Below are 23363 nucleotides of genomic sequence, written 5' to 3'. Positions count from 1 at the left end.
TTGCAAATATCGACAGGGCCATATAAAGAGTAGGTGGCAGATGAACAGGAAAATGAAGGGCCGACCACTGCCAATGACATAGCTGACAGGAAGGACTTACAAACTGAGTTACTGCAGTCGAGATATCATTGGCTGAAGATACAGAATGTAATCATTATGGCCACAGATATTAAAGTTTAATACCATGACCATCTCTTATGCCACACCCACCTAAATCTATTGCTTTTTGTACGTTTAAGGAAAAATGTGTAATGTCTTCTTAATGCAGTCACAAAAAGTTCGTATCCAAACGATCGTAAAATGCAGGAAAACCTTTCCAACTTTGATCCTTCTGTGCATGATTTTAGAAGCTCCCATAGGAATCAATGGCACTCTGCAGCTCCAACCCGGCCCAAGGAAAGTCTCCCATAGGGCTCAATGGCACTCTGCAGCTCCAACCCGGCCCAAGGAAAGTCTCCCATAGGGCTCAATGGCACTCTGCAGCTCCAACCTGGCCCAAGGAAAGCCTCCCATAGGGCTCAATGGCACTCTGCAGCTCCAACCCGGCCCAAGGAAAGTCTCCCATAGGGCTCAATGGCACTCTGCAGCTCCAACCCGGCCCAAGGAAAGTCTCCCATAGGGCTCAATGGCACTCTGCAGCTCCAACCCGGCCCAAGGAAAGTCTCCCATAGGGCTCAATGGCACTCTGCAGCTCCAACCCGGCCCAAGGAAAGCCTCCCATAGGGCTCAATGGCACTCTGCAGCTCCAACCCGGCCCAAGGAAAGTCTCCCATAGGGCTCAATGGCACTCTGCAGCTCCAAACCGACCCAAGGAAAGTCTCCCATAGGGCTCAATGGCACTCTGCAGCTCCAACCCGACCCAAGGAAAGTCTCCCATAGGGCTCAATGGCTCTCTGCAGCTCTAACCCGGCCCAAGGAAAGCCTCCCATAGGGCTCAATGGCACTCTGCAGCTCCAACCCGACCCAAGGAAAGTCTCCCATAGGGCTCAATGGCACTCTGCAGCTCCAACCCGACCCAAGGAAAGTCTCCCATAGGGCTCAATGGCACTCTGCAGCTCCAACCCGGCCCAAGGAAAGCCTCCCATAGGGCTCAATGGCACTCTGCAGCTCCAACCCGACCCAAGGAAAGTCTCCCATAGGGCTCAATGGCTCTCTGCAGCTCTAACCCAGCCCAGGCCCAAGGAAAGCCTCCCATAGGGCTCAATGGCACTCTGCAGCTCCAACCTGGCCCAAGGAAAGCCTCCCATAGGGCTCAATGGCACTCTGCAGCTCCAACCCGACCCAAGGAAAGTCTCCCATAGGGCTCAATGGCACTCTGCAGCTCCAACCCGGCCCAAGGAAAGTCTCCCATAGGACTCAATGGCACTCTGCAGCTCCAACCTGGCCCAAGGAAAGTCTCCCATAGGGCTCAATGGCACTCTGCAGCTCCAACCTGGCCCAAGGAAAGCCTCCCATAGGGCTCAATGGCACTCTGCAGCTCCAACCTGGCCCAAGGAAAGCCTCCCATAGGGCTCAATGGCATTCTGCAGCTCCAACCTGGCCCAAGGAAAGTCTCCATAGGGCTCAATGGCACTCTGCAGCTCCAACCTGGCCCAAGGAAAGTCTCCCATAGGGCTCAATGGCACTCTGCAGCTCCAACCCGGCCCAAGGAAAGTCTCCCATAGGACTCAATGGCACTCTGCAGCTCCAACCTGGCCCAAGGAAAGTCACCCATAGGGCTCAATGGCACTCTGCAGCTCCAACCCGGCCCAAGGAAAGTCACCCATAGGGCTCAATGGCACTCTGCAGCTCCAACCCGGCCCAAGGAAAGCCTCCCATAGGGCTCAATGGCACTCTGCAGCTCCAACCTGGCCCAAGGAAAGTCTCCCATAGGGCTCAATGGCACTCTGCAGCTCCAACCTGGCCCAAGGAAAGTCTCCCATAGGGCTCAATGGCACTCTGCAGCTCCAACCTGGCCCAAGGAAAGTCTCCCATAGGGCTCAATGGCACTCTGCAGCTCCAACCTGGCCCAAGGAAAGTCTCCCATAGGGCTCAATGGCACTCTGCAGCTCCAACCCGGCCCAAGGAAAGTCTCCCATAGGGCTCACTGGCACTCTGCAGCTCCAACCCGGCCCAAGGAAAATCACGATACCGAAGCTTGAATGAATCCGAAACTTTCGTACTGGTTGGAACAATACGATTTTGTTGTGTTATTTTTAACGCACAGTGCAAAAAAGTCGCGTAAAAAAAATTAAAAAATTGGCTAAAATACACAAGGTACGAAAAAGTTGCAGAAAACACGAACGCTCGGAGCGTTTGTGTCTTAATTAGTCTCCCCCCAAAGACAGATAATAGGGCTCATTTACAACTGCAACCACAGTTGCAGACATGTACGTATTTTCATGTTGCGTATGTGGCTCACCAACATGTTTTATATCAGTGAAAAAAGGTTGTGGATCCCATCCCAGGTAAACAGGTTTGCTTGTAGAACCTGACCAAAAGCATATATGGTGACTTATTTAATTAAATGCAGGTATTGAATGATGTTACTGTACAAATATAAATATATACTAATATATATACTAATAAATAATATTGTATATAATATCTGTTGTCTCATTAAAAGTGAGAGAATTGGGCCATCAACCAAATCCGAGCCAATGGGCAATATGTTGAAGGACATATGAGACATACTGACATTTTCTAAAGTTCTCCATGTGTTGATATTGTTTACTGAAAAAGGGAATTAACCCACAGGCGCTCTGACTCCTGCTGGGCGGCTTCATGTTTTTATCTCTGCTTGAATATATCGTGAAAGGAAACCTAGCACAGCAGGTATTAATGTAATTAAGAATGGATGGCTAACTGGAGGTATGAGCACAATAAAAACAGGGGAGGAAAGTTGCAGCTTGAACGGTTGTTCCCTGTACAGTGCAACCTTCTGCTCTTCCTTTACCTACCCATTCTGTATAGTTAAAGGTTCCTGCACCAGATGCTTTTTGCTATCATTGAGGAAAGCAGAGTATCCCAAAAGGAAACAGAATTCTAGTTGCTTGTTGTCGCACAGCAGTGGTTCTAGGGCTTATCTATTTCTAGTCCAAGCTTTCGTCAGGGCCCCCCAATCTCATAAAATGTTACGAATATAGGAAATTATTTTCACCCTAACTCTTACCCTGACTCTCAAGTAAGGCTTTCTGTTGTATATAGGAGTGCAAATACGCATTTTCTCGAAATCTTACCCTAAGTTACCTAAAGATCAAGTCATCCCTTACTCTCTTCCAGTCTCCCAGTTTGGAAACCACATACTGTACAGTGTGAAGTTGTTTCAGTGAGAGCCAAAGTCTTAGTGTTGGTCCCCAGTCTTTTTTCTAAAGATAAGATGGAGGTGTATGATCTAGTGGGATTTTTTTAGTGTTGCTCTTTGGGGCTGGCCACAAAAACTACCCAGCTTGCCTACATTTAAAGGGTGTCTAAACAAAATTGCAAAGTTGCTCAACAATACATTACTCAGATTTTGGTAGAATACAAGTTCCAGCATACTTCAACATATTATCAAGAGGTAAATCATGGCAGTGTCGGACTGGCCCAACAGGATACCAGGAAAACTCCCGGTGGGCCCAGCTGTCAGTGGGCCCTCCTACTCCTGACCATTTGGCCTGTTTCATGGTCATTCCCTATTTCTGAATGGGAAGAATGAATGGATGAATAGATGTTAGCATGTAAATAAAATAGAGTAGGAGAATAAAGAGGTTGGGTGAGGAAAGGAGGAAAAATCATGGTCCCATTGTTGGGATGCTTCAGGTTGGATGAAGCACTTCTGGTCACCCTGATTGCCCAATAGTTCTCTAGGCTTCTGGGTAACATATTATCATTTTAATATAATCTGGATTTCAAATATGGAGGAGTCCATGTTAATGAATAAGCAAAGGGGCAAAAGACTTTTTAAAATAGTCTTATATATTTCTTTTAATTTTGTTACTCTTACTTTCTAATGAAAAAAAACTACCGTTTCTTAAAACTCTGTTTCTTAAAAGAAGCTGCCATCTTCAGCGGAGACTTTTTTTTTTGTCCAATATCAAAGTGGGATGTGATTTCCAGTACTTCTTAAATAGTATATACTGGTATGTCTAATGCTATTTTTTTATTTATTTATTTTTTATTATTATTTATTTACTTTTTTATGAAAACAGCTTATTTAATAGCTTTGTAGTTCAGTCCACACCTGCTACAAATAGTAAACCTTTAAAAAAGAAGTAACCCTTTTTTTCCAATCTTTAAAATTACTCTAAACAACCCCCAGCATAATATACTTTAGTCCCTTCATTCTGTCTGATCTGGTTTCTAAATTTATAAGTTGGAATCTCCAGCTCCTTTCCTCTTCTTCCTGGTATGTGAAGCCCCACCTCCTCTTCCTCTTCAGCTCTCCTCATCTCTTCGACTACAGGACTACAGGGTAGTCGAAGAGGAGAGCCTTCTGTGCATGTCTGACAGAGATAAAGCTTTCTGGTCATTTTGTATATAAAAGCAGCTTATTGCCAATTGTGAATAAAGTTAGTTGAATAATAGTAACTATGGACTAAACTGATTATATCAGAACCTTACCACTTATGTAGTCTGGTCAGCATTGTATTTATTAGTACAGGTATAGGACCCATTATCCAGAATGCTGGGGACCAAGGGTATTCCAGATAAGGGGTCCTTCTGTAATTTGGATCTCCATACCTTAAGTCTACTAAAGAATTAACAAAACATTAATTAAACCCTATGGGATTGTTTGCATCCAATAAGGATTATTTATACCTTAGTTGGGATCAAGTACAGGTACTGTTTTATTATTACAGAGAAAAGGGAATCATTTAACCATTAAATAAACCCAATAGGACTGTTTTGCCCCCAATAAGGGGTAATTATATCTTAGTTGGGATCAAGTACAGGTACTGTTTTATTATTACAGAGAAAAGGGAATCATTTAACCATTAAATAAACCCAATAGGGCTGTTCTGCCCCAATAAGGGGTAATTATATCTTAGTTGGGATCACGTACAGGTACTGTTTTATTATTACAGAGAAAAGGGAATCATTTAACCATGAAATAAACCCAATAGGACTGTTCTGCCCCAATAAGGGGTAATTATATCTTAGTTGGGATCAAGTACAGGTACTGTTTTATTATTACAGAGAAAAGGGAATTATTTAACCATTAAATAAACCAAATAGGGCTGTTCTGCCCCAATAAGGGGTAATTATATCTTAGTTGGGATCAAGTACAGGTACTGTTTTATTATTACAGAGAAAAGGGAATCATTTAACCATTAAATAAACCCAATAGGACTGTTTTGCCCCCAATAAGGGGTAATTATATCTTAGTTGGGATCAAGTGCAGGTACTGTTTTATTACTACTGAGAAAAAGGGAATCAGTTTTAAAATTCTGAATTATTTGATTAAAATGGAGTCTATGGAAGATGGGCATTCTGTAATTCGGAGCTTTCTGGATAATGGCTTTCCGGATAAGGGATCCCATACCTGTACATAAAGTGTGACTCATACATAACTGATTAACAACGGAAGCTTCCTAATAATTAATTTCAAATTGACTCTTGCTGAACAGGTACAATTTGTCAGCACCCTTCACCAAAAAAAAAAAAACCTGAAGCTTACGTCAGGCAACACAGCATGATAATATGCAGTTTAATTTATAAGCAGACTGTTCATCTATTGCAACACTTGCAAAAACAGACAGGCCATGCAGTATAAAATATCAGCATATTAAAATCCGTGTCTTACAGCTTCATTCAGCAGCAAATGGTCCAGTACTTCTGAGATGGGCTTTTGAAGGCTCTACCTTCAACAAGTCAGCATAAATTAAGCCTTATATTATGAACCCAAAGAAAACAGGCAGGGGCACAATGCGTGTCCTTATGCAGCATTGGCAAAAGAATGTACAATATGTGATCCTGAAAGTCCACGTATGACATCTGTGCTTATATCTGGGGAATGCGAGGGGAAATTGGATTTTTCTTAGGGATTTTGCATTGTGGAATCCTTCCGTTTGCAGAAGGAACGCAAAAGCTTGATTGGTTTCTTTTTATGTTTATTTGAGAAGACCCCATGCTAAATAAGAAGTCCCTTATCCGTCCTTACTGGTATGTGGAAATAAATTCAACACCTGTCCTTTGGGTGTTTTCAGTTTTGAAGCACATTTTCCTTCAGCAAACAATGTTAGAGCAAGACCAGATGGTGCCTTCTGGAGTGGAAGCCTATATATGTATGTTCATGGAAAAGGAAAATTGCCTTTTCCACAGTGATAGGGAAAACATAGTCATCTTAAACACATTAAAAATCATTCACCGCATCTAGTATTAGAATTTCCATTTTAACTTTCTTATAGGTTCCAGATTATCCTGAAAATGCTAATGATTTTAAATAAGATGTTGACTTCACCCTAGAGAATAGAGATCTGCAATTTTATAATAGTATAAGGGCCAAATGCACAATATATGCCAGCAATAAAACTGAAAAGATGCATTAAACTTTGCTATACTATTTTATTACACCTTTTGTGCATATTGCATTTACATAGTTACATAGGGTTAAAAAAAGACCTGAGTCCATCAAGTTCAACCCTTCCAAGTAAACCCAGCACACACAAACCCATACTTACCAATCTACACACTCACATACAGACCCATACTGACCTATCCACTCACATACAGACCCATACTGACCTATCTATCCACTCACATACAGACCCATACTGACCTATCCACTCACATACAGACCCATACTGACCTATCTATACACTCACATACAGACCCACACTGACCTATCTATACACTCACATACAGACCCATACTGACCTATCCACTCACATACAGACCCATACTGACCTATCTATCCACTCACATACAGACCCATACTGACCTATCCACTCACATACAGACCCATACTGACCTATCCACTCACATACAGACCCATACTGACCTATCTATACACTCACATACAGACCCATACTGACCTATCTATCCACTCACATACAGACCCATACTGACCTATCTATCCACTCACATACAGACCCATACTGACCTATCTATCCACTCACATACAGACCCATACTGACCTATCTATCCACTCACATACAGACCCATACTGACCTATCTATCCACTCACATACAGACCCACACTGACCTATCTATCCACTCACATACAGACCCACACTGACCTATCTATCCACTCACATACAGACCCATACTGACCTATCTATCCACTCACATACAGACCCATACTGACCTATCCACTCACATACAGACCCATACTGACCTATCTATCCACTCACATACAGACCCACACTGACCTATCTATCCACTCACACACAAACCCATACTTACCAATCTACACACTCACATACAGACCCATACTGACCTATCTATCCACTCACATACAGACCCATACTGACCTATCTATCCACTCACATACAGACCCATACTGACCTATCTACACACTCACATACAGACCCATACTGACCTATCCACTCACATAAAGACCCATACTGACCTATCCACTCACATACAGACCCATACTGACCTATCCACTCACATACAGACCCATACTGACATTTCCACTCACATACAGACCCATACTGACCTATCCACTCACATACAGACCCATACTGACATTTCCACTCACATACAGACCCATACTGACCTATCCACTCACATACAGACCCATACTGACCTATCTATACACTCACATACAGACCCATACTGACCTATCTATACACTCACATACAGACCCATACTGACCTATCTATACACTCACATACAGACCCATACTGACCTATCTATACACTCACATACAGACCCATACTGACCTATCTATACACTCACATACAGACCCACACTGACCTATCTATCCACTCACATACAGACCCATACTGACCTATCTATCCACTCACATACAGACCCATACTGATCTATCTATACACTCACATACAGACCCATACTGACCTATCCACTCACATACAGACTAGAGATGTAGCGAACCTCACAAAAAAAGTTCGCGAACCCGTTCGCGAACTTCTGCCAAAAAGTGCGAACTTTGCGAACCCCATAGACTTCAATGGGAAGGCGAACTTTAAAAACTAGAAAAGCCATTTCTGGCCAGAAAACTGATTTTAAAGTTGTTTAAAGGGTGCCACGACCTGGACAGTGGCATGCAGGAGGGGGATCAAGGGCAAAAACTTCTCTGAAAAATACGTTGTTGACACAGCGTTGCATTTTGTGCTGTAAAGGGCAGAAATCACACTACATTTCTAAACTTGTGTAATAAACTGCCTTAAAATGTCCGGCGTCTACATGCCAATCAAGTCGTGTAAAGGTTACAGCCGTTTCACACCCAAAGACAAAACGTCGCAGTAGTGGATACGGAATATATTATTGCTGGTGGAAAAACATCGCTCAGTGACAGCAAACAGCACTGGACACATTAAAGAACAGTAACTTAAATTTCTGGTTGGTGCTGGGGGTGAACTACTAGGAGCAGCACACCAGTCCCCAACACAGCTAGACTAATAGCACTGGGCTTTATAAATTACAGTAGCAAACACACACAGACGGAGCTGCAGTACACAATGAAAAGAAGAGTAGATTACTAGTCAGCAAAGCTACCTAAACTGTCCCTCAAACCCCTGCACAGCTCTCTCCCTATGCTAACTCATCAAGCACACACAGGCAGAATGTAAAATGGCTGCTGGGCTTCGGTTTATATATGGAAGGGAGTGGTCCGGGGGTGGTCCAGGAGGGAGAGCTGCCTGATTGGCTGCCATGTATCTGCTGGCTCTGGGGTGAGAGGTCAAAATTTGGCTCCAGCTAAGGCGAACCCAAAATTGCGAACTTTGCTAAAAGTTCGCGAACTTGCGAACTTGCGAACTTGCGAACACCCGATTTTCGTGCAAATTAGTTCTCCGGCGAATAGTTCGCTACATCTCTAATACAGACCCATACTGACCTATCCACTCACATACAGACCCATACTGACCTATCCACTCACATACAGACCCATACTGACCTATCCACTCACATACAGACCCACACTGACCTATCTATCCACTCACATACATACCCACACTGACCTATCTATCCACTCACATACAGACCCACACTGACCTATCTATACACTCACATACAGACCCATACTGACCTATCCACTCACATACAGACCCACACTGACCTATCTATCCACTCACATACAGACCCATACTGACCTATCCACTCACATACAGACCCACACTGACCTATCTATCCACTCACATACATACCCACACTGACCTATCTATCCACTCACATACAGACCCACACTGACCTATCTATACACTCACATACAGACCCATACTGACCTATCTATCCACTCACATACAGACCCATACTGACCTATCTATCCACTCACATACAGACCCATACTGACCTATCTATACACTCACATACAGACCCATACTGACCTATCTATACACTCACATACAGACCCATACTGACCTACCTATACACTCACATACAGACCCATACTGACCTATCCACTCACATACAGACCCATACTGACCTATCTATACACTCACATACAGACCCATACTGACCTATCTATCCACTCACATACAGACCCATACTGACCTATCTATACACTCACATACAGACCCATACTGACCTATCTATCCACTCACATACAGACCCATACTGACCTATCTATCCACTCACATACAGACCCATACTGACCTATCTATCCACTCACATACAGACCCACACTGACCTATCTATCCACTCACATACAGACCCATACTGACCTATCTATCCACTCACATACAGACCCATACTCACCTATCTATCCACTCACATACAGACCCATACTGACCTATCCCCTCACATACAGACCCATACTGACCTATCTATCCACTCACATACAGACCCATACTGACCTATCTATCCACTCACATACAGACCCATACTGACCTATCCACTCACATACAGACCCATACTGACCTATCTATCCACTCACATACAGACCCATACTGACCTATCCACTCACATACAGACCCATACTGACCTATCTATCCACTCACATACAGACCCATACTGACCTATCTATCCACTCACATACAGACCCATACTGACCTATCTATACACTCACATACAGACCCATACTGACCTATCCACTCACATACAGACCCATACTGACCTATCTATCCACTCACATACAGACCCATACTGACCTATCCACTCACATACAGACCCATACTGACCTATCCACTCACATACAGACCCATACTGACCTATCTATACACTCACATACAGACCCACACTGACCTATCTATCCACTCACATACAGACCCACACTGACCTATCTATCCACTCACATACAGACCCATACTGACCTATTTATACACTCACATACAGACCCATACTGACCTATCTATCCACTCACATACAGACCCATACTGACCTATCTATACACTCACATACAGACCCATACTCACCTATCTATACACTCACATACAGACTCATACTGACCTATCTATCCACTCACATACAGACCCATACTGACCTATCTATCCACTCACATACAGACCCATACTGACCTATCTATCCACTCACATACAGACCCATACTGACCTATCTATACACTCACATACAGACCCACACTGACCTATCTATCCACTCACATACATAAACTATATACACAAACATTAATACTAACTGTAGATATTAGTATTACAATAGCCTTGGATACTATGCTTGTTCAAGAACTCATCCATTTAAGATCACAATACTTTTAATACATTTAAACAGGATTAAGGTTCCCACCCTTAGTAACAAAAAATGTTACTACAGGTATAGGACCCGTTATCCAAAATGCTCGGGACCAAGGGTATTCCGGATAAGGGGTCTTTCTGTAATTTGGATCTCCATACGTTAAGTCAACTAAAAAAATCAATAAACGTGAATAAAACCCAATAGGATTGTTTTGCATCCAATAAAGATTAATTATACTTTAGTTGGGATCAAGTACAAGGTACTGTTTTATTATTACAGAGAAAAGGGAATCATTTAACCATTAAATAAACCCAATAGGGCTGTTCTGCCCCCAATAAGGGGTAATTATATCTTAGTTGGGATCAAGTACAGGTACTGTTTTATTATTACAGAGAAAAGGGGATCATTTAACCATGAAATAAACCCAATAGGACTGTTCTGCCCCCAATAAGGGGTAATTATATCTTAGTTGGGATCAAGTACAGGTACTGTTTTATTATTACAGAGAAAAGGGAATCATTTAACCATTAAATAAACCCAATAGGACTGTTCTGCCCCCAATAAGGGGTAATTATATCTTAGTTGGGATCAAGTACAGGTACTGTTTTATTATTACAGAGAAAAAGGGAACCAGTTGTAAAATTCTGAATTATTTGATTAAAATGGAGTCTACGGGAGACGGGCTTTCCATAATTCGGAGCTTTCTGGATAACGGGTTTCCGGGTAAGGGATCCCATACCTGTACTATCTATTTCTCAAAACAGAATAAAGGGTTTATCTCTAAGGAAATGCCTACAACACTATACCAGATACTGCACTGAGTAAGCTTAGTAGCCAGTGCTAAGGGCTGTTAGTTCCTAGTTCATTACATTCATAATTTCAGAATAATGAAATTTATGGAGGCTTGGCCTACATAACAAGAAATTAGTGCAGCCCAGCCTTTTTCATGGTCAACTATCCAACATCCAAAAAGTATGTTCAATTGTACAACTTATGTTGAGTTAATGATGTCCCATTGGGCACACAGGAGCCATACACATCATTGGAGGATCATATTCAACATCCATGAATCCTGTCACATAGTTCAGCAATAAATCAAATAATAAGAAGCACCCCTTTTACTAACTAACTAACTACCAACTTACCACTTTTTTCTGTGGCATTACAAGTTACATTTCCATAGCAAAGTTTTTAGCTCATTTTCTAGTACTGCTTAAACATACTGTAGTTGACATTTAGACTTTCTGCAATTTTAACTGATGGTTTTGGCTCACCCAGAAAATTAATCAAATAGCAATTAAGCCATAACAAGCATTTGTAGTGGAGGATTATGAATGTGCTGGCAGAATAGAAATTAAAGCCGCTGACTGCTTATAAGTTCTAGCCTATTGGCCATACTATTAAAAGTACAAATCATTTTTTATTAATAAACCCCATATGATGGATCTTATTAGTTTTAAAAGCTGAAAAGAACAAGAAGCCAAATTATTGTTCTGAGATTGTAAAAGGAAGTTAAAACCTTTCAGAAAATGCTTTATAGCATAGGCAGATCCATAAATGAGAGGTAAATGTATTCACCGCCTATGGGTGGTCAGTTGTGACTCAAGCTCCAAGCAGATCAACTGCATTCTTGTGTGTTTTGGAATTAAATATTAGGTCAGGTCTGACCCTCAACATTTTCGATTGTTAATGTACCTATACACAGAGCAATTGAGAGCCAGTTTGGCATACAACATAACAGATTAAATCTATCTCTACCCACTATCAACTGGGAATTCCTAAATTGATTGAATGTCATGAATGAGTTTTGTTGCAAATATGAGCCCAGAAGTAGTCAGACCTTCCATGGATCCCATATGTCTGTAGTCACTCTATCCAAACAGAAAAGCTGGTCCTCTAATGCCCTACACTGACAGACTAGGAGACCACCATTGTAAAGATCAGCTTATTAAAGCCATTCATTAAGTGGATTAGTGCTATACGGCTGTCCATGCTGGGTGGTTAAATTGACAATGGGCAGATTCAATTTAGTGAGATAAAGGTTAATCACGTGAAAACTGATGAACGAGATTTAATTTGAGATGCAGTTCAGAAAAACGTATCTCAAATTTCAAAATTCTATTGAAATCTATGTGAAAAACTGGAACTGAATTAGAAGAATTGTTTTTTTACTTGAATTGGATCTCGCCACGAGTTTTCAAATGATAAACCATGAGATTACTTTTTCTCATCGAATTGAATCTAATGTCTGATAAAATAAGCACCATTCATCACTCTGCTCTAAAGATGAATATACAGTTTAGCCAAGTTCTAGGATAACCTGTGCATATGTGCCCGACCCCCCCCCCCCCCCGCAAATTTGACCAAGTTGGCTAATCGACCTCTAGTGCAATCACAGTTGATCAGTCACACAGGCCCTTATGCACCTGTCTTCCATATGTGTGTCCATAGCGCACCAAAACACAGTTTATTCTTTTCTGGGACCTGTTTGTAAACATATAGATGAACTGTGCCCACATAAAGTTGCCCCACCTGTACAACTGTCATCATGCAATTTGAGGGTGCCAAATCACAAATTGCCCTTCCATCTGTTCATTCACCCACTTCCACAATCAGCCTCTGGTACATTTTCTCAGAGGGACTCACCCATGGCTTAACTCAATAGTACCTGCACTCAGGCCTGGATTTGTGGCAAAGCCACAAAGGCCCAGGCCTAGGGTGGCATAAGTTTTGGGGTGGCATGCCGCCCAGCCACACGTAAAATGTGCTCACATATGGAGCACTGGGGACGGGATGTGTCCAGTCCCCAGTGTTCCATATGTAATCTGCAAGGATGGGCATGCATGCGATCCTGAGGGAGGCTGAGATTGGGGGTGGCCTCTGGGTGCCCGAAAATGAAATCCGGCCCTGCCAGCACTGCCAAGTTCTTTTCTACTGAGTTCCTTCTAACACCTGCTCAGGCATTAGGCTTTAAGCACACCAGAGTGCCTTCTATGCTCTGAACTTTCCACTTGGGCTCTAACCTGTGGGGTACCTGCTGGGGTATTAACTTCTTCGCACTTCTGGGTGAAGGGCACAGGCCACCATTACCAAACAGAACTAGGGGGTGTGTTGCAACATTAGAGTGGGTGCATCTGAGTTGGGCCATAGATGAAAAACCCTTTGGGGATTTACACCTCTAAAGAGGGAATTCTTTATAAATGGGTAGGTGAAGTAAAAAGAGCAAGGTTTTACAACAAGAAAAGTAGCAATGGAGGGGAATTTTGAAAAGTCTTACTTTGCCGGAATGAAAGTAGGTATTTGGATTAGGCAGATGGTGTGTTGCTGTAAAATAATTGCAAGATGCTAGGGATATTCATAGGGATTTCACTGAATAAATTCTAGACCTGAAAGAAATGGGAAGACTCAGAAGCTCTAGAATCCTTTATCTGTGTTTGTTTTGATTTTGTGTAGAAGCAGTGTGAGAGTGAAAATGCAATCAGAGGTTCCAATGCGGAATTGCTTGCGACAGGATAGGTTAAACGGAATAAAATGTGTTTACTTTCGCCTAAACTCAAGGGTCCTCATTTAATCACAGTTTGCCCTTTTTTTTACCCAGAACGAATTGCAGTTTTGGTCTCTGAGAAAAGTTTAGGCACAATATAAAAAGGAATCATCAGTATAAATAAAACTCATCTGAACTTATAAGGGATGTTCAGGAAAACTGTTTCACATATAAGGGGTCTTAGAGTGTAAGCTCTGAGGGGCAGAGGTTTCCTTCCTCTTGTCTCTTTGACACTTATCTTTTTATTTTTAATATAACTGATCCATATGCTTATCTGTATTTGTTATTATATTGACCCATGTTTGTTCTATTCCTTTATTGTTCTGCTATACAACAACATGTACATAGGTAGCAAATACAAATATACATATATTACAAACACACATACAAGGGGTCATTTAGGAACCCTGGGGGGAAGAGTGCTAAGGGGCGCAAGAGGATCAAAAGTCCAGTGCAGAGAGCATTGTCAGTGCAGCTCTTCCATATCCTTACTGCCTGTATAATTATCTAGGAATTCCTTCTAGATCCCAGACCCACATATCCTTAGTGTTCTGGGCCTGGGAGGTTTCCTTTTAATTTCTTATCATTTCCCCCTTTAGGTCAGTTTTTCTATTTTGTGATGTAACTGCTTTGTGATAGTAAGTGAAGGACTTGTTTATTTGTCTGGGATGGTAAGTAGGATGTTTTTGGGCCTTCTGTAAAAATTCTGTAATTTGGATCTCCATTCCTTAATTCTACTAAAAAATCAATAAACCATTAATCAAACCCAATAGGACTGTTCTGCCCCCAATAAGGGGTAATTATATCTTAGTTGGGATCAAGTACAGGTACTGTTTTATTATTACAGAGAAAAGGGAATCATTTAACCATTAAATAAACCCAATAGGGCTGTTCTGCCCCCAATAAGGGGTAATTATATCTTAGTTGGGATCAAGTACAGGTTCTGTTTTATTATTACAGAGAAAAGGGAATCATTTAACCATGAAATAAACCCAATAGGGCTGTTCTGCCCCCAATAAGGGGTAATTATATCTTAGTTGGGATCAAGTACAGGTAATGTTTTATTATTATAGAAAAAAAAGGAATCAGTCTTAAAAATCTGAATTATTTGATTAAAATGGAGTCTATGGGAGATGGCCTTTCCGTAATTCGGAGCTTTCTGGATAATGGGTTTCCGGATAAGGGATCCCATACCTGTATTTCCATTAAAGTAAGTAGCAATTAATCAGTTACCAAGGAACTGATGCTAGAGTCAACCAGCCTAACTTGCAGTATTTTCTTTTTTGTCTAGAAGAAGCTCTAAGATGTACATGGTTCTTCTCTCATCAGACTGCTATTTAGCATCTAAAGCAAATGTTGTCCTTTAAATCTCCTCTCTAAGGCGGCAGTTAGGCTGTCTATCTGTCCAGCTTATAAATGGTTCAGCAAATAGTCTCTTACAACATAAATCGATTGAGATCAGCGGCACCTACAACATTTTTCATCTTTTCATTTTACAGAGAATCTACGGTCTCATATTCTTCTTCGAGATACCTTCTGTTAAAGCAATAATATCGAGACTAATATAAACGGCTTTGCTATTGCCAAACACAAGCGCAGTGAATCAATATCCCTTCACCCTTTAAATGGAAGGAAAATTTGCTTTAGTTTGGATTCATCCCATTCTTCCTGCTCAGTGGGCTGAAAATGATATGCGGACCTTGCGAGTTCAGCTATAAATACATTGATAAGCAGCGGCATTTATACTAAAATCCAGAGGTAAAGAACGTTGGATACGAAATGTAAGACTGCTGCAAATTTTAAAAAATGAAATACAGAACGTAAAACTGGGATTATTTAGATCATAAAAATATATGTAGGGATATATAAATATACTGTATGTAGGGATATATATATATATATATATATATATATATATATATATATATATATATACTGTATGTAGGGATATATATATACTGTATGTAGGGATATATATATATATATATATATATACTGTATGTAGGGATATATATATACTGTATGTAGGGATTTATATATACTGTATGTAGGGATATATATATATATATATACTGTATGTAGGGATATATATATACTGTATGCAGGGATATATAAATACTGTATGTAGGGATATATATATACTGTATGTAGGGATATATAAATATACTGTATGTAGGGATATATATATATATATATATATATATATATATATACTGTATGTAGGGATATATATATATACTGTATGTAGGGATATATAAATATACTGTATGTAGGGATATATATATATATACTGTATGTAGGGATATATATATATACTGTATGTAGGGATATATAAATACATGTAGGTCGCAAGTGAAAATGTATATAGCTGCATGTGTATTTCCCTATCTGCAATGCCCATGGGTCTATGATATGTAGGTACAAGGTTGCTTAATGATCCCCCCATTGTAAAATATAAGGCTATTATAAGACACCAAGGAGTTCCTTGACCATATAAAGGCAGAAGGTCAAAAAACTTTTTTACATGTCAAACAGTGATGGGCGAAACGGGTGTCAAAAATTGCCTGCAGAAAAATCCGTCGCACATCCGAAAATTGTCGCCTGCGTCAAAAAATTGTCGCCCCACAAAACAACAAATTGTCGTGCGCGTAAGGTATGTCATTTTTTTTACGCGGGCAGCATTTTTTTTTACGTGCGCAACAATTTTCTTTTGACGCGGGCGACAATTTTTGGATGCGCGACGGATTTTTCGGAGGCAAATTTTGTCGCCTGTTTCACGAAAATAATTTGCCAATGGTGAATTGTTGCGTCCAACAATTGTTGCCCGCAAAAAAAAAAAAAATTTTCATGTGCATAAAAATACCATACGTGTCACATGTGGCATTTTTTTACACGTGCGTCATTTTTATTTACATACGCGGCATTATTTTGGCGCGCTACAATTTTTTTGATGTGCAACATTTTTGCCGTTTCACGTATCTTTTGCAAAATTCACAAATTTTATGTCGAATTTTAGTGCTTTTATGCAAGTCAAGGAACTAATATTTGTATGTTTTACAACATTACATTATTTTTTTTTGTGAGTCATGTGACACAAATTACATTTTTGTATTGTATCCTTATTGTGGAGCATTGATATATGGTTTGTTTCTGTATTGATCAGAACATTGTATAGATCAGAACTTGGACAGTAAGGGGAAAATGTATTAAAATTTGAAATTGAGTTTTCCTGTAATTTTAGAAATTTGCCTCGAAGACACAAACTAAAATTTTTATAAGTTAATTTAAGTTTGTTGAACTAGTATTTTTTACATTAATTTACAAAATCTCGAAAATTATAATTGTTTTTCCAATTTAAGTCCCTTAGGAAATTTTGCTTTTTTTTAAAAAAAAAATCACAATTGTGAAAAAACTTGAATGTAATTTTTTGTTCTGAGATCACATTTTGACAGAATTGTAAAAATGTAACATAAAAACCCTTTCTCTGGGACATAATGTAATGTTTTAAATGATTCACATTGTACAAGACTTAATTTATTTATACATCTATAAATCCTTTGTTTAATGAATTTTCTTTGCTGGAAAATTCTTGAAACTTTGTACAAATTAACGGAACAACGAAAAAATTAGCAAAATGCGAAAAATGACGCTCATCAAAAATAATAATAATCATTAATAATTAATAATAATAATAAAAAAAAATTGCCGCGCACAACAAAAATCTGTCAATGGCAAAACGTGAAAATTCGATAAGAATCCATGCCTGCCGACAAGTTTTGCTAATCACTCATCACTAGTGATGAGAGAATTTTTTCCCCAGGCATGGATTTGCAGTGAATTTCCGCCTTTTGCCATTGGCCAATTGTTTTGCGAAACTTCTGTGAAAATTTGCAGCGGAAAAATTTGTTGCGTGGATTTTTTTTGTTGCGCGTCAAATTGGTCGTGCTTGTGTCAAATTGGGCGAAGTTGTGTCAAATTGGGCGAGGTTGCATCAACAAAAAAGGTGCGGTCGCGTCGACATTGGGCGTGGTCACGTCAACATTGGGCGTTGTCGCGTCAAAATTGGATACGGGCAAAAAAAATAGATGCGGGCAACAAAAAAGTAGACGCGAGCGACAAAAAAGTAGACGTTGGCAACAAAAAAAGTGCGACAATTGTGTTTCACAAATTTTTTGCCGTTTAACAAATTTTCTTGCTATTTCTCATTCGCTCATCACTACTTATCACTAATTGTAGCTGTTTTTTTAACCTCAAATATATATTGTATAAAAGTTTTTATTTCATTCTACTGATATTTTCTTTTTTGTTTTTCAGGCTCTGTACAACAGGCAATGGAATTAATTAGACTGCAAGAAAATGAAAACTAATTACCAGCAGAATTTCAGATAATTTTTCAAGATCCACGAATTTCTGAAGAGAATTTCATTCCGGTGTTATTATGCTACCGCCTGTGGATTACAAAATGGTAAACGGGAAAGGAACACTGGTTAAACACTTCGCCTAGAGGACCAAAGAGATAATGGCTTCAAAGGTCTCATGTTTATATATCCTGACAGTTGTGTGCTGGGCAAGCGCCCTGTGGTATCTAAGTGTTACTCGCCCAACTTCATACTCATCCCACAGAGTTGGCGATGTAACCATTGTTCAAAAGAATGTTACCTTTGGAAACATCAGAACTCGACCTATAAACCCGCATTCTTTCGAATTCGTTATAAATGAGCCTGAAAAATGTGGAAAAGACGGCCCTTTCCTGGTGATCCTTATAAGCACAACCCATAAGGAATTTGATGCCCGACAAGCAATTCGAGAAACCTGGGGAAACGAAAGCAACTTTAAAGGGATTAAAATCGTCACGCTTTTTCTTTTAGGCAAAAATTCAGACCCGGTCTTAAATCAGATGGTTGAGCAAGAAAGTCAGATCTTTCATGATATTGTTGTAGAAGACTTCATCGACTCCTACCACAACCTGACTCTCAAAACCCTGATGGGCATGAGGTGGGTTGCCACCTTCTGCTCAAAAGCAAAGTATATCATGAAAACAGACAGTGACATTTTTGTAAATATGGATAACCTGATTTATAAGTTACTAAAACCCACCACGAAGCCTCGGAGAAGATACTTTACTGGTTATGTCATAAATGGAGGACCTATAAGGGATGTTCGGAGTAAATGGTACATGCCTAGAGACTTGTACCCGGAGAGCAATTACCCTCCTTTCTGTTCAGGAACTGGCTACATTTTTTCCGCTGATGTTGCGGAACTCATTTATAAAACTTCCCTTCATACCAGACTGTTGCATCTTGAAGATGTCTACGTAGGGCTTTGTTTACGGAAGCTCGGTATTCACCCATTTCAAAACAGTGGCTTTAATCACTGGAAAATGGCCTACAGCTTGTGTAGATACCGGCGGGTAATCACAGTGCATCAGATAGGTCCTGAAGAAATGCACAGGATCTGGAATGACATGTCAAGCAAGAAGCATCTTCGATGTTAAGACATTTAGATGACTGTTTTTATTATTGAGATGGATGGCGGATATTTTGATACGCTGGTAACAGAGGGAAAAAAAAGCAGAAACGTGATTGGATTTTTTACAGTGCTGGTCTATTTACTTTTTTCCTCTTGCAATCTGCTGTATATAGAGATTTGACATTCTCCCTAGAGCCTATCAGAGGTGACAACTGTCGGAAAATGTATTTCTTGTTTTGATTCCATATTTATGAAGATGCAATTGCCAATTTAAAAAATCTGTTCTTCGTTTGGTTAATGAACTTGGGATTCAGGGGCAGATTTATCAAAATGCGAGATGAGAGTTCAGCACTAGTGATGAGCGAATCTGTCTCATTTCGCTTCTACGAAAAATTCGTGAAAATTTGAAAAGATTTGTGAAACAGCAAACAATTAGCGGAAATCTGAAAATGACGCACGTCTAAAAAAATTTTTGCAGCAATTTTTCTGCGGCAAATTTTTGGACCAGTTTCGCAAAACAATCTGCCAATGGTGAAACACAGAAATTCACCCCAATATTTTGCCCACTATATTCACTGTATTCATTCCTATGGGATTTTTAAAAGTGTATTTATCAATGAATGTAAGTTAGAAAGTCAAAAGTGGGTGATTTTTTCTGTGGTGAACTCTCATCTCACATTTTGATAAATCTGCCCTTAAAACAAATTATTCAAAGACAACACCTCCTGTCTCACATGATCCCTATACAGTATTTTTTGCAGCTAAAATAGACGCGTAAATGTCTTTATAACCCTATGTATCATATGACAATGCTCTGTTTTTATATGTGGTAAAAAAAAGGTTTTAGGGACTGGCAACACCAAAAAAATCAAAATTTTTCATTTGCATTAATATTCCAGTAATTCATACACAAATGGAAGAAAAAATGTATTTTTGTAGCCAAAGCCCGATTGGTATTTTAATTTGCTCCATAAATGCAAACATCTTAATATTCAGTACTGGAGTCAGTAGAGCATATTTACTAAAGGGTACAATAGGGGAAAGATTTATCAAAATGTAAGTTTAGAGCTTAATACCTAAAAACTCACATTCTATTCGTTCCTATGGGATTTATAGAAGTGAATTTATTCAATGGTGAGATCTAACTTTCACCCATTGATAAATATGCTGGAAAAATCCCATAGGAATGAATAGAACATAGGTGAGTTTTTATGTATTTAGATCTAAACGCACATTTTGATAAATCTGCCCTTAGGCGTATATTCATGGTGACATTGCATATTTGCTTGAAAAAGTACTTACGAGCGTAATAGGCCACATTTTTGCTGCTGTAAATTATCATCATAAATTTCCCAGGTATTGTCCCCATAAAATACACTGTCAAATTTAAGCTATAAAGAAATTACATATGTGGGATATGAGCATATATATACTGTAGATAATGAGATGTGAAAGTGGCTGCTCTGTCTTTATAATGGTGGCGTACTGTACAAGCTCCAACCTGGAGAAGTTACTATGGGGGAAAATACGCCTCGGAGTTCTTGATAAATTGGCAAGTTTTTGAAGTTTTGCATTGTCATATTTTTGCCTGTTGTGTTTGCCATTTTGTAAATTGCCGATCCCCTTAGCACACACACCCCAGTGTCTTTATATGAGCCTTAGAAAGTACATATTCATATCTGAAAAGCGATATTACAGAGAAAGATATAGGTTATGTAGAAGAAAAGATCAGAATTATATTATATAATAAATTCAGTTGGGGTACGGTTTGTTTTGTTTTGGGTTGTTTTTTTGTTTTTGGTGTTGATGTTCTTTACATTATGTTTGGATTATGCAATTAAACAGAGGTCTGGGATTTTAGATGGATTTAGAGGACAAGAAAAGAGTCAATGGAGGTGCCAACTGTAATTGCTAAATTGCTATATTGGGCCAGGGAAAAATGCACCGGCCCAGGGTAGTTTTCAACAGACTGGGCCAATGCCTTGTTCCACTACCTTCCCCCTCATCTTTAGACTTTTAGATTTGCATTATTAAAGTGGCAGGAAATGTTCGTAACTGTAGGGGGCAGATTTACTAAAACTACATTTTTTTTATTTTCAAATTCGACTAAACTCATTTTCCCAAATGTCTAATATTTACTAAAAAAAGGTTGCAAGTAAAAGTCGCTGTGAGAAAAGTCATAAACTCAACTTTTTCTAATTGTCACCCAACTTTATCAAATTGTTGCTGCGACAACACGAAAAAGTCGAGTTTTCAGACAAAACCCAGCAAAATCTCGAAAGTTTCGAGGCATACTGTACCACTGGGGGATATCAATAACATTTGCAGTGAAAATGTTAATGGAAAATCAGCCAACCATGTCTTATCTAGTGGCTACTTCAAGCTGTAGATAGGTCTTACTGTTTCCTGCCTGGGAAAACTATGGGGTTGATTTATCAACATTCAGATTTCAATTTTTTTTCTGTGATTACATTTTTTTGCCCAAAAACTCCTAAATTTAAATTATGCTTTCCAAAACTTGAATGTTCCGTATTTAGTAAGTGCAGAAATTTTGAAAAACTCAAATTAAAAACTTCTAAAAACATGTAAAGGCTTGCAGGTTGATGTAAAAGCCAATAGTCCCAGGCAAAATATATGTTTTTTTAATTTGAGTTTTTCAGATTTTGTTGAATTTGTTGAAATGTAGACCCACTGACACTGATGAAGAGAATACACATTTGATGCATGAGTTTTTCATGGTTTAATCTAATCCAGTTTTTTTCATTTTAATTTTTTAAATAAATATTCAAGTTTGGTAAAATTTTGAGTTTATTCAAATGGAAAAACATTCTAAAATTCAAAAACTGATAAATAAGCATCCCAAATACTTTATTCCATCTATGTAACTTGCCCCCCACCTGTAGCAGCTGCTGGTTTCAAGGTTAAACAGATCAAATGGATCTTTATAAATCCTTATAAAATGTATAGTATAAGGGTAACCCTTATTCTGCGTAAAAAGAATTCCTATAGATCCATTTATATATTTGAGTGAAAGCTGCCATTTGGCTTCTGCGGGAATCCAAGGGGTGTAAAATATCACTGATTGCACCCACCATTGCTCAACACCATTCTCCAAAAATATGCAGAAAAATTACATTTAAGGGACATACAGTATTAGAACACACTATTTTTTTAAATGTGTATTTTTCTTAAAAGGTACATATTATACAATCGTATTTTAATGCATTATCCCATAGGTCACAAATGAATTTAATGGTGACAGATACCCTGAAGCTTTAAAGAAGAAAGAAAGGTAAAAACTAAGTAAGCTTTATCAGAAAGGTCTATGTAAAGGTCTATGTAAATACAGCCATAAGCACTCACAGAAACACTGCACTGAGTTTTCTGTCAAAAGATTTGTTGTGTCTGTTTTCCTCTGCCAGAGACACGCAGCTCTCTGCTCTCTCCCCTTTCCTGCTCCCCCTCCCTCAAGAATGCTAAGAACTCCCTCCCCCCTTAGGAATGTGGATCTGAGCCAATCAGCAGGAAGCTGACTCATAGGGGCACATTTACTAATCCACGAATCTGAATCAAG

The 23363-nt window shown here is 39.5% G+C and overlaps 1 protein-coding gene across 1 annotated transcript in view; it reads left to right on the top strand.

Annotated features, from left to right (window-relative positions):
* Window positions 1-21558, top strand: part of b3galt1 (Beta-1,3-galactosyltransferase 1) — a 183718-nt gene extending 162160 nt beyond the window's left edge. Inside the window, exon 4 of the mRNA XM_004917705.4 lies at window positions 18635-21558. Within this exon, the coding sequence (XP_004917762.1) occupies window positions 18840-19814 (975 nt within the window). The 5' untranslated portion in view covers window positions 18635-18839 and the 3' untranslated portion in view covers window positions 19815-21558. The remainder of the gene's footprint in view (window positions 1-18634) is intronic.
* The last annotated feature ends 1805 nt before the right edge of the window (window positions 21559-23363 follow it).

Source organism: Xenopus tropicalis, chromosome 9 (genome assembly GCF_000004195.4).
Source record: "Xenopus tropicalis strain Nigerian chromosome 9, UCB_Xtro_10.0, whole genome shotgun sequence".
Classification (NCBI taxonomy): Eukaryota; Metazoa; Chordata; class Amphibia; order Anura; family Pipidae; genus Xenopus; species Xenopus tropicalis.
The sequence above is the reverse complement of the archived record's forward strand: the minus strand, read 5'-3'. Positions and strand labels throughout refer to the sequence as shown.